General features: G+C 39.1%; 1 protein-coding gene across 1 annotated transcript in view; it reads left to right on the top strand.

The window, feature by feature from the left end:
• Window positions 1-13,334, top strand: part of LOC114880352 (leishmanolysin-like peptidase) — a gene marked incomplete at its 5' end in the record, with an annotated part of 296,152 nt that overhangs the window by 148,046 nt on the left and 134,772 nt on the right. The window contains one exon of the mRNA XM_046287191.1: window positions 10,141-10,334. Coding sequence (XP_046143147.1) covers window positions 10,141-10,334 — 194 coding nt within the window. The remainder of the gene's footprint in view (window positions 1-10,140; window positions 10,335-13,334) is intronic.

The raw sequence follows: 13,334 nt of genomic DNA on the forward strand, positions 1-13,334 counted from the left end.
CTTCTTGAATAAAATGCTTCCTTTTCAGAGTGTCATACTGTCTCCCCCTTGATACCCGGTACTGATCCAATCTGCGGTCCCAAGACAAGCAGATGCGATCACTATTTATGTTTCCAGATCTTTACCATTTTCCTTTCCCAATCATGTCTCTAACTGGCAGCTGGCCCACTTCACATGGATCTTCCCAATATTCATATTTCCAACCCTTTTCCATTTTCGGATCTATACGTGACCAGTCTCTGCCCGTGTTACGTATATTTATGTTTCACCAAATCCATCCCACAGGATACCTCTGCCCTCATTTTTCCCTTGAAATCCTACTATAAAATGGGACTCTCCGCAGGTATTGAAGTCAGTAGTTCACCGTCTTTCTACCGGTCTTAACGTCGATATAGCAGTTGTATCAAACTTTGTATCAACAAATAAACTATTTACTAAACCACCAAACTGTCTCCGTTGATTCGACGACAAGAGGAACACTTAAGCTTTATTCTATAACGTAGTTGTAACTATACTAACGGTTTTTGGTTTCTTTGTTTTCGCTCCTCTCTACACCGGCCATTGGTCACACTCGGCTTGCGCACGCGCATAAAAAATGCAGCGACTTATCTCAACATCATTTGCCAAAAAATCAATTTATCGATATTTTTCTTGCTATCGTAATACTATTACAGTAATAGTTGGAACTGTTATAACAATACGATAAATCAATTTATTTATAACGACCTCATATCGATGTTTATCTAATGTATTTAGCTTTTCAAATGTCCACCACTTTCGGAAATCATAACAATAATGAAGTTTATTAATGACTATGATTGAAATAAGTGTTTAAAGATCAACTTTCATAAATACCATTTCTCACTGAAAAAACTTACTGTTGTTCTTATTGATACCTTGCAAAGTCTATTTAATATTTCGTGTCCATTTTATTTTCTTTTTTAATAAATGAAGGGTTTTTGTCTATCAGATGGGAATCGATTCCCCAAACAAGTGCAGCTAGAGCAGCTGATATCGAGCTCTTTATGAGCAATTGATTTACTGCCTATTAGTAATCTATATACAGGGTGTCCCAGAATTCGCTTTGGTTCCTTGAATGGGTGGTAGCTGGGGTGAATCTGAACAACATTTTCCGTTGCGAAAATGTTGTTTGGAGCTTCGATTTTGAGTTATTAACAAAAAATACTGGCTAATCAGAGCGTGCATACCGCGCGGTCTCAGGCACGGCAGTGTCGGCTACGAAAGCGGGGCTTGACGTAGGTCGCGAACGAACGGCTCGGCACCCCGTTGATATAGCACAATAAAAAAATTGAACTGGTTGAACATTTTTAGTCGTTGTTTAGAATGATTACGGAATCTAATCTCTTGTCGCCTGTCATTATGTAGAAAAGGAAATTCTATACATTCTAAACAACAAATAAAAATGTTTGAAATGGAATAATTAATAAAAATTTAAAAACAATTTAAATGAAACTTACCCATTCGTTCCTCAATTAACTTGCTACGCTGAAAGCAGATAATTCCTATCAGGGTCATTGTGTCGGTCCCCATCACTCGACGAGGTAACACGTGTACAGAACAGCTGATTTTATGGTCGGGCCAGTGAACTCGCCTCGTTTATAGCACTTAGATATTGCCCTTACGTAGCCCCTTTCGGGGCCGAGTTTTTCACTTAAACGACAGCACAAAATCACTATCACTTTTCACACAGTTCAACCTTATTACTTAAATAATAATTGTAGGTAAATAATTACATTAAATTGAATTGTCTAGTCTTTACGAACAGCTGAACTCCTTTATTCAAGAATGGCGTGATAGAAAAAAGGTTCTTCAACTGTCTTAGGCTCAAGACCGAATGTCCTTTTTCTTCTCGTGCCTCTTTGTCTTCGCTTCACTAGTCGGCTCTCCCTTTTCTCCGGGCCGCAACTTCTCGCAACATGGAAGCGATTAGACGTGACGTCGCAAACCTTTTGACCGCTTAGAAAATGGTCACTGTAACGACTTCATTTTTTTAAAAGTTGACTGCATAATGAATAAGTAAACTTATGTTCACTCAACGTTTAATAAATTGGTGGCCAATTGTGTTAATGGAGGAAAGGTTCAATATACCCCCCTTATTGTTCCAAGCAAATTGCAGCGCGGTTTGGCCGATTTTTATCATTGCGACGACACCATGTATTCGGGCTACCGCCTGTTCCGGCTATGTAATTAGCTCCAGGTATATTTCGTTCTGAAATAATTATTAAATAAAAATAATTATTATTAAAAATACAAAAACATAATTAAATGTATGAATAACTGTAAATGTACCTTGAGATAACCCCAAAAATAAAAATCCAACGGATTCATATCCGGTGATCGTGAGAGGCTTGATGTAAATAGATGCTGACATTTGCGGCGAAATGTGCAGGTGCACCATCGTGTTGATAGAACATGCCCCTCTGAATTTCGACGAAAGTCGGAAGGACATGTTCTAGGAAGACTCTGTAGGATGGGCCGTTCAATCTATCGGGTAGAATGTACGGCCCAACGATAAAATCGCCGCAAATTCCGGCCCATGCATTAATTGGCCAGCGGTGCTGCACTGCACGTGAGCGAATCGCGTGCGGATTCTTGTCGCTCCATACGTGTGTATTGTGGGCATTGAAGCACCCCTCCCGTGTAAAGAGGGCTTCATCCGTCCACAAAACATACGTGCAGAACGATGGATTCCGTTCAATTTTTTCCAACAACCACCGGGAATACTCCATCCGCTGGATGTAATCCTGAGAGTGCAGATTCGGCGCCCGCACATACCTGTACGGATGCAGAATATAATCCTGAAGGATCTGATGCACGGTTGATCGGCTAACACTAAAATGAAACAAAAATTATGTATATTAAAACAAGAATTATATTTTCATATTAAAATTATTATAATTACTTAAAATTATTACTTACTTGATGCGTCGCGCGTCGACTGACCTCGCGTATGCTGGTGGTGGCGTCTTGCTCAAACTCAGCAAGAACTTCTTCTTCCTGAGATGCGGAAGAACGGGTGAAGCGGCCGGTATCTGTTTTATTTGGCATCACCGAACCGGTGCGGTGGCATCAAGCCGTGAAGCCAGCCTCCGAAAACTCGGAGCAGTTGGTGCATTTGCGGTGACACCGTGCCTTTCGCGGTATCGCTCGGCAGTGAGTTCCGCGTTGCCGTTACATTGCGCGTAAATGTAAAACATATTCCAGTATTGAACGTTGCATGGTGTTTTCACTTTGCTCTTCACTTTGAAAATGGTTTCTATTCCAACAGTTTGACGCTTTTTATACGAAGTTTGTGACATCGATTTACCTGAATTTGACTTTTTCGATCCATCCCCAAACTGGGTTTTTCCGAATTATCAATTGGCAATCGGCAAAGGTGTAAGGAGAACTTCGACATCCGAGGGTTAACTTGGCTGGAAAAATCCCGTCGACCTTTTGAATGGTTGGAACAATAAATATTTGCAAAGTGAAGAGCAAGCTGACAACGATAAAACATTATAACATGTTTTTTGTGTACGCGGAGTAAAACGGCCACGCTGTTTCAATTTTTTCGCAAACTTTTCATGATACGTAAACGTAGAGTAAACATTAGTTTACTTGTTCTACATTAGTTCATCTAATAAAACAATCCGCCCCTTTCGGGGCTACCAATTTATTAAACGTAGAGTAATCATAAGTTTACTTATTCATTATGCAGTCAACTTTTAAAAAAATGTAGTCGTAACAGCGACCGTTCGCTAGACGGTCAAGAGGTTTGCGACGTCACGGCTAATCGCTTCCATGTTGCGAGAAATCGAGAAGAAAAAGGACATTCGGTTTTGAGCCAGAGACAGTTGAAGAACCTTTTTTCTACCACGGCGTTCTTGAATAAAGTGATAGTGATTTTGTGCTGTCGTTTAAGTGAAAAACTCGGCCCCGAAAGGAGCTACGTAAGTGCAATATCTAAGTGCAATAAACGAAGCTAGTCCACTGGCCCGACGAAAAAATCAACTGTTCTGTACACGTATTACCTCGTCACAGTCGGCACCTTTGATCTCATGACGCATACAGTAATGCTTCGAAATAAGCAAGTGGTCTCTGCTTCGAAACAAGCAACTCGCTATCCCCTCTTCTTTGTTTGAAGTCGCCCGCAAAGTGAGAGGTACGAGAAATGAGTGAGAGGTCCATGAAAGCGCGAAGCCGATGTTTAGGGTAATAAATGGATAAGTTTCCGAATGGCCCCGTTAGAATCGAGACCTCAGGTTTGGCATATAACCTAAATTGACTACCAGAAACCGATTAAAATTGATTTCAGAGCTGGATGTCTTACCGTTTTTGAAATATCGTAGTAAGAAGTTTTGTAAAATTCCGGGACTACGTATGCGCTATTCGATACTGACCATGCGCAATTCATTAGTGCGCATTGTTTTGTGAGCCTCGTGGGGTTCATAACCCGCTTTACCGTTCCCAAGTTTACACTTACATATACCAGCGCTATTAAAGGGCGCATTGCGCTATTAAATCCACTCCCCAGCAGCCACTACCCTTCAAGTGTCACCGGAAATGGAAAAACTATCAACTCATGGATACCAATCATTGTATTCACGTACGGAAGATCCAACGGTAAAAGTTCCGAAGCCGTACCCAGATTATAGTATAACGTTAACATGCCAACCCGTCACTATTCCATCATATTGTCGAACAAATGGGCGGGGGAGGGGCTCCGCCCCTTCCCCTACACCCCCGCCCCATAAACAATAGCATAACCTAATCTATTCACTATTCTTATAATGTAGGTACGGCTTCGGAACTTGTTCCGCTTTTTCGGGCAAAACCGCCGAATTGGGAGAAGCCCCACACGTTGGCACCAATGTATCAAAGTTTCTCGATCTGGAATTATCTCGCGAAAAATACGAGACATATTCCACTGACCATTCAATGGATTGTCGTTCATTTTGTAACCTATGTTAATAAATCTACAATCAATCTACAATCTATATAGATAAACCTGTATTAATTTTTAACCTACATATATTAATAAACGTAAAAGCTATATTAATCAACCTACAATGGAGTTATAAAAAAAATTTAAGAAATTACGGTAAGATAATTGAAGCTTTGAAATTCACTTCAAAGTTTGAAGTGTAATGATCAGAAAATGCGCGAGAATCGTCTATATGGTATTATTAGCCTCGATACGCATGCGCCTAACGTTCCCCGAATGCGCAGTAGTGAATCGCGCATGGTCAGCATCGAATAGCGCATACGTAGTCCCGGAATTTTACAAAACTTCTTACTACGATATTTCAAAAACGGTAAGACATCCAGCTCTGAAATCAATTTTAATCGGTTTCTGGTAGTCAATTTAGGTTATATGCCGAACCCGAGTTCTCAATTCTAACGCGGCCATTCGGAAACACACCCTAATAAATTTCACGCTCGACTGAGCAGTGACATCGGTTAGTAGAAGAGGGATGGAATATATATAATGCTTTCTCAGTCTGGTATATTTGCTTCGAAATAAAGCATAGTGCGAGAATGAGAGGGCATGCTATATTCTATCCTTGTCCAAAAAATAACATCGCTGCTCGGCCGATCACTTTATGATTTGCCGCTACCTTGGATCTCTCACTCGTTTCTCGCGTTCTCTATCGTCCCGTTTCGAGAACAAAGTCAAGCCGAATAGCATACCTGCTTCGAAATAAGCAAGTGGCTCGGTCCCGAGCCACTTGCTTATTTTGAAGCATTACTGTAGATCGTCATATTGTTGGTTGTGCGCGGGCTTTAATTTGAAAAACATTCGGTACAATCAAAAAGAGATTTTGTAATAGAATACCATAAAAAGACTATTAAATATCTACATTTAATTAAAATACACATTTTATTGAAATCTCTGTACAATACAATTATTATATACAACAATTATTCAATTAATAAAGTCCTAATAAATTATATACAAATGTATAATGTATACAACATATCTTAGAAATTAATAAACAACCCATAAAGTGGTAATATTTTGATAAAACAATGATGATAATAATAATAATAATGTCTATATCTAAAATGTACAAGAAACGTTGGATAAATATCATTTGACAGATATAAAATATAGGGTGTCCCAGAACGCCTGTTACTGCTGTCACTGCTTGCACTTTGGCATCTTTTGAAGTTACAACGGTATCCACCTCTTTCACTCATATTTTATATCTGTGTATAAAGTTTACTGAATTTTATCGCAACAGGAATGGTTTAGAAGTAACAGAGGTTAAAATGCAAGAAACTATTATCATATATACTCACAGCCGCCATATTGTTGGTTGTGCGATTCGGTCATGCGCAAGCGACAATTATTGGTATGCTTTTTGGCAGAGTGATCCTACTGTTCTTTCCTATACTGTGACCTCGTCGAGAGATGGGGACTGACACAATAACCCAGATAGGAATATCTGCTTTCAGCGTAGCAGGTTAATTTAGGAACGAATGAGTAAGTTTCATTTAAATTGTTTTTAAATTTTTATTAATTATTCCATTTCAAACATTTTTATTTGTTGTTTAGAATGTTTACTTAATGACAGGCGACAAGAGATTAAATTCCGTATTCATTCTAAACAACGACTAAAAATGTTCAACCAGTTCAATTTTTTTATTGTGCTATACCAACGGGGTGCCGAACCGTTCGTTCGCGACCTACGTCAAGCCCCACTTTCGTAGCCGACGCTGCCGTCCCTGAGTCCGCGCGCTCTGATTGACCAGTGTTTTTCGTTAATAACTTAAAACCGAAGCTTCAAACAACATTTTCGCAAAGAAAAATGTTGTTTATAATCACCTCAGGCACCACCTTCTTTAGCGGCTTACACTCATTCTAGGACAGCCTGTATACAACTTCGAGTGGTTGTCAGCTACCACGCGTTCAGAACGGTAAAATTGCTTGGATGACTGTCAGCAGATACGTGTCTGCAAGGAATTAAATCCAGGACTGCGAAACTAGCAACAGCTTATCAAATTGAGCGATGAATTGGAGGAAAAAAGACCTTTCTCTGGTAAAGGAACGCGAAAGTCATTTCGCAACATGACAATACTCGGTTGTAAAATGAACCCAGAAACTCATCTTCGACTTGAGTTGGGAAATTCTCCTATATGTGGCACATTCGCCCGATATGGCTTCTTCCGATTTTCATTTATTTCGCTCGCTGCAACATCATTTGGCTGATACGCAATTCAAGACATTGGAAAAAGCATTAATGATTTCATCGATTCAAAACCGTCAAGTTTCTACCGCAATGGGATGCGTTAGCTGCAGATTGTTTAAGGTCATTGAAAATTGATTCAAATCATTCTTGTACTTTCATAAATAAATTTTGAATTTTCCAAAAAAGCAAGAAATTAATTTGTATACCTAATATTTTATAGATTATATACAAATATGCACAGTTTTTGGTAATGTTACGTCGCGAGCGTGATACGGCGCGCGACGTACAAAAATATAAAAAGAAAAGGGAAATTAGTTAGATTAAGTTTAACTATTTTATTATCTCTTTTCCTTTGGATGATTAATACGCGGTTGAGAACGGTATTATCGCTGCCACCAGTCCCGATCGCGCTCGACGATGTTAGGTCGTTAACGATCGGAACAATTAAAAAGAATCGTTTAATTTTTATAATAAGATTCTGAATTTGTTGATTGACTTCGTCAATGCTCTGGTCCCATACGGGCCCTCGTGCGAATTTATGCAAAGATGGTTAGCGTGAATGTTAGGAAGGAAGTGTGTTAAACTAAAAATGAATCTGAAACTAGTTATGTGTAACAAAAAGAAATATAATTTCAAAAAAAAGAAAAGCATAACAGTAAATGAATTGGTTTACAAAGAATTCGAGCTGTTGGAAATATAGAAAAATGCAATTTAGATATATGTTTTAACAAGATCGGCGAAATTAGGTTATATTGAAAACTATTGAATCGTAAAACAGAATTTAAAGATGATTCGAGCGGCGATTTCGATGAGCAATTAAATAACGATGAGAGGAAACGGTCCCAAGGGGAAAAACTTCCAAAACCAACGGTTTCGTGGGCCGCCTCTCGTTATCGCAACGGAATTATTGTTAAAAATTGCGAAACGTCTTCGATACCTTGATACGATGTAGAACAAAACGATCTTGGGGGAACTTCCAGGACACGCGGTTTCAAGATTGCCCGTTTTGCCTCACTAAATTCCAGATTCGTCGTATTAGACAAAATGAAATAGATAACTTACCAAGATCGATGTAAATTGATATATGATAATACAAATTGTTCGTTGATCGCTTGGTGTTGTCTGGAAATCTGGAAGGCGAAGAAGAGATGAGAACTTTGTCACGCACTACGCGTTCGCGATCGGCCTTTCGACGGTGTTACTGTTACGGAAACGAAAACGTTAATTTATTTCAAAACGACGCGACGCGGAAAAAGAAAGTATATTAATTATCGGACGATTTAAAAGCAAAAGTGAAAAGATAGAAATTGAAAAGTATGAAATTTAACGTATTCGCAAGAGTCTTTTACGCGGAAACGAGAACCGCAATCTCCCGGCACTCTGCCTTTTACAAGGACTTTACCGGTCAGCTAATTACTACAATTTTTCACGCATAAACTATTGCTCGACGCGAACAGGGGCTCCCCGTCACGTACCTCACGATTTTTCGACGAAGAGAGCTTTGCCTCAGTCAAGCGATCGTATCTCAGGGTTCGACCCGCGATCATGGGCCCAAAGTGGGGACATCATTTGGCAAATCAGGGTACGTGTCAAAGGGGAAGGCCCGCGCGTATTGGTTTTGTCTAGGCGCGTTTCCCGAGTTCTCATCCCTTCTTGACCTTCCTTCCGACTCTGTCTTTCATAGGCTATCTTTCTCCTTTTACCCCTCTAACGCTTCGTGAACTTAGTGCGTCGCAATTTCTATACTTCTGGAATATTCGAAATCTATTACGACTTTATTTGTTCGATTTTACTAATCAAAGAGGCTCTTATAAATGATATTTACAAATGATATTTCGGTAACGAAGAATATCTAGCCCTTTTAATAGATGTTTAACTTACTATATTGAATAACTAATAAATGAATAATGTTAATTTATTCCGTTCTTATTCGCGTTTCGGCGGTTTACGGAAAAGGCAATTATTATCGAATTATTATCGAATCGCGGATGTATGCAAATACATTACTGGATTTAATTGTTATTAGTTCTGCGTACATCAATTTTTAACGAATTTCGTATTTTCTAAACGTCCTACGTTTAACGTTTAGTTGTAGTTCGTTGTCGATGTTTATTGCCTTGGTCGACCTTCGCCTCGAACGTTCTTGAACTTCGGTCGACAATTTCAAACGCCAGTGGTTGTCACGCAAACCTTCGCATTCCATAGTCATTCAAACAGTTTCATTCCGTTTCATACTAATTGCTTTCGATCTTAATTGCACTCATTCCCCGTGGAAAGGTCGGCTGACGCATTCCTTGCAGGTAGGAGAGGTATATTGCTCGCGAGGTAAAACAAAATCGTATTTCCCTTGTTCTGCGCGGTTAAGCGGGGAAACTTCCAAGTGCGTCGCACTGCTTAACCGCACGGCGAAAGATGTTGATAATATTTCTCCTTAACCTTAGCGGGTTCGAATTTCTATATGTTTATTGCTATGCGGTTTCGACGAGGCAATCGTCCTAAGGAAGGTTGACTTCTTATTATTTGAATCGAACTAATTATAGCCTCCTTTGTGTGCCTCGCCTGGGATTATTTCCAAGTGCTACGCACTGACGAGGTACACAAATTCGGGATGTTAACGGTCAAACTATTCAAAACTATCAGAAAGAAAACGGAAATAGATCTTAGCTACGGTCGAATTATTGAAAATAATTTAATAAGAATCGTTTAATTTTATAATAAGATTCTGAAGTTATTAATTGAGTTCGTCAATGCTCTGGTCTCATTGATTCTAATTGATTCTTATTAATACCGTTCTCAACCGCGTATTAATTCCCCATAAAGTAAAAGAAGTAATAATATTAATTAATTTAATTAATTTCTTTTTCTTTTTATATTTTTGTACGTCGCGCGCCGTATCACTCGCTCGCGACGTAACAATGTATACATGGCACAATTTTTATTGTTTTAGAATGAAGCAATGACGGGGACACATACGCAAAATCCAGTTTATTCGAGAATAACCCTCGCACTTATGGAAGACACTGGATGGTATAGCGCAAATTATTCAATGGCTCAGGAACTTGGATGGGGCAAAAACCTTGGTTGCGATTTTGCAATGAAATCCTGTAAGGAATGGATATCTTTGAAATCATCTAGATTATCGTATGTATCTTTATTTTGTTGTACATGTGTTTAATCAAATTTATAAAAATATGTTCTGTATTAAGATGGTTAATTATTATGAAGCATTTGAAGTAGAAATAATAGACATATAAATATACTACATACATTCTCGTTCGATTGGCAAAATGTTTGTTGGGCAAAGGAGGGGCTAGGTCCCCTACAAAGCGACATTCTGGGGGAAAAAGGAGTTTTATTAACGAAGGGTTAATAAACAAATCCTTTTCTAATCTTTGGATAAACAAGTTATGTGTAGGATAGGGGAGAAAAAGGCGTTTCGTCTCGGCGTCATCTGTCAGACTCGTCAGTGGGGCTGACAACAGACGATCCCTGCCCCAGACACCTATTGTACCGCTATTCGGAACTTATATATATATTCGAACGGCATGCCGGGCGAGCGCTTGCGAGAACTCTGCTGATTATCTCGCCGCCACCTCGTGGTCCCGGCCTGAACTCAAGGCGTCCGGGGAGACGAAACCCTCTCCCCTTCCATTAAATGCCTAAAGCTCGGCCATACCTGACAATTGTAACCGTCCTCGGTCATGCACACAGCAATCAACAAATAAACACGAGGAGCTAGTCACCAAATTCAATCTAAATCGCAAATCAATAATCAATAAATCACAAATATGTCAGAACAACAATGGAGCATCAACACGCAGGGACCTATCCTACTTCTGAATTAAAGGAGAGGGGAGAAAAAGGCGTTTTGTCTCGGGATCGTCTGTCACACTCGTCAGTGGGGCTTGGTAGAATATAGAAAACTCCCCATCCAAAAATATCAGGTGCAATAAAACACTTGGGTTTTTCCAAGTCGTTTTACTGCCGATGACGTTTTGCTCCTCGGTCGTGTCGAGGAGTAAGCATACCTGAAAAGGTAGACTTTTCGTAGGTACAAGTATTAGCGATCTTTTTAATTTTACTTAGTTCGATGTAAGCATCGGTTCGGACAGGACAGTATGTCCTGGTTTTGTTTCTGTTTCTTTTCCATTTCTAATAAAGTTATTTTTCACTAGAGACTATCTGAGTAACCTGCTTCCTACATATCCTCAACAGGTTATGGGCCCAGAATAATCTATATTATAAAATGAATTATAAAATACGTGATAGTTATCAAAGTGCAAAGAGTGTGTGCGGAAAAATGGAAATTGCAAATCTGAGAATTGAGAAGCTACGCGACAAAGATAACTGGCAACAATGGCGTTTTATCATACGCACATTGTTGGAGGAGGACGACAATATGCTTGACATATGTGAAGGCACACTAATTCGTCTGGAAGAAGGTTCTGTCAATTATGAGACAAAACTCGAGAGCTTTTTGAAGGCAGAGAAGGCTGCGAAGAAGCTAATAGTCACGACAGTGGAGAAGAAACTGCCAGGGAAATGTGGAAGAAGCTGAACGCAATGTACGACATGAAGTCGGAGGAAAATCTGTCATTGGTGCAAAAACAGTTTTTTGACTTTAAGTGGGAAATGAGTGAGAACGTTGCACACAACTTGTCAAAAGTCGAGCAGTTGGCATTGAAGATGAAAAGTCTAGGTAGTGAAGTGCCAGATTCAATACTCGTGACGCGCATTCTATGTACGTTGCCAAACAGTTTTAAACATTTTCATAGTGCGTAGGATTCTGTTGAAGTATCAAAGAAAAATCTCGAAAATTTAACAGCGAGATTGATGTCGGAAAAGAGGTGGACAGCAGAACAATCTGTTAAACGGTCGCTTTAGTGACAAAATCAAAGTTTGAAAACAAAACATTTAAATCAAATCAGAACAACTATACAAAGAACAACGTAAACATTGTGTGTTATATTTGCGGCAGAAAAGGCCACAAGAAGCAAAATTGTATTGCTTGTTATACGTACGGTTCAAAAAATCTTTTAAGTAAAAATTGCTTTAAAAGAAGAGATAACTTCAGGGAGAGGACAGATACGAGAGACGTCCGCTCGAATCAAGGACAGCGCTTTTCGAAGCTGGCATTCTTGGGGAGCTGCAACATGGAGCAGGACAACAGCTTTTGGCTGATCGACGTACAGCCAAAACTTGGCATATGACACACCAACGAGAGCTGTTTTGCGATTTCGAGGAATTCGAGGTACCATTGAATGTAAGGATAGGCAACGGGGAAAATATTTTTGCGTACGATAAAGATAAAATAGAGATCAAAACATTTGTAAATGATGAATGGATCGAAGGCGTGATGTATGACGTATTGTTTGCAAAATTTGTTTTCTGTCAAAGTTGTTGCAAAAAGGCTATCGCATTTTTGTTCCTGGTTTTAAAGATGTAGTTCTAAGTCGGGATGTTGTATTTAAATTAGAAAAGGTATGCTCAAATGAAGTAAATATCATTAATTTGAAAGAAAATAATGAGGTAAAAGAAAATGGAGTTGATAGTAGTAATGAAATTGTAGATGAAAATACTGTGCAGGAAGGGAAATCAACTGAAACCTTGCAAATTTCAATAGACAGCGATAAAAATGTAAGAGAACTACGTGATGGACGGCGTATTAAACATCCTGCTTTTTATGGGTCTCCGATTACATTCATAGCAGAAGCGTTGCCTGAAAATTATAATGATGCAATTAATTCTAATGAAAAAGATCAGTGGATAGAGGCTATGTATGACGAGATTAACTCTTTACATGAAAATAAAACGTGGATACTAGTAGCAAAACCAGAGAAACAAAAAGTTATTAGTAGTCGGTGGATTTACGTAAAGAAATTTAAGGAGGATAGCAAAATACGTTTCAAACCGCGATTAAAGGTTATTCACAAAAGGAAGGGATAGATTACAAAGAAACATTTAGCCCTGTTGCTCGTTTTGATACAGTTAGATTTTTGTTAAGCATTGCAGCACATGATGGACTATTCCTCGGATAGTTTGATATAAAGACGGCATTTTTATATGGTGATCTGAAAGAAAATATTTATATGATGAAATCGGAAGGGTTTAACGATGGGACAGCGCAAGTTTGTAAACTAT

This window comes from Osmia bicornis, chromosome 9 (genome assembly GCF_907164935.1).
Source record: "Osmia bicornis bicornis chromosome 9, iOsmBic2.1, whole genome shotgun sequence".
NCBI classification, from domain to species: domain Eukaryota; kingdom Metazoa; phylum Arthropoda; class Insecta; order Hymenoptera; family Megachilidae; genus Osmia; species Osmia bicornis.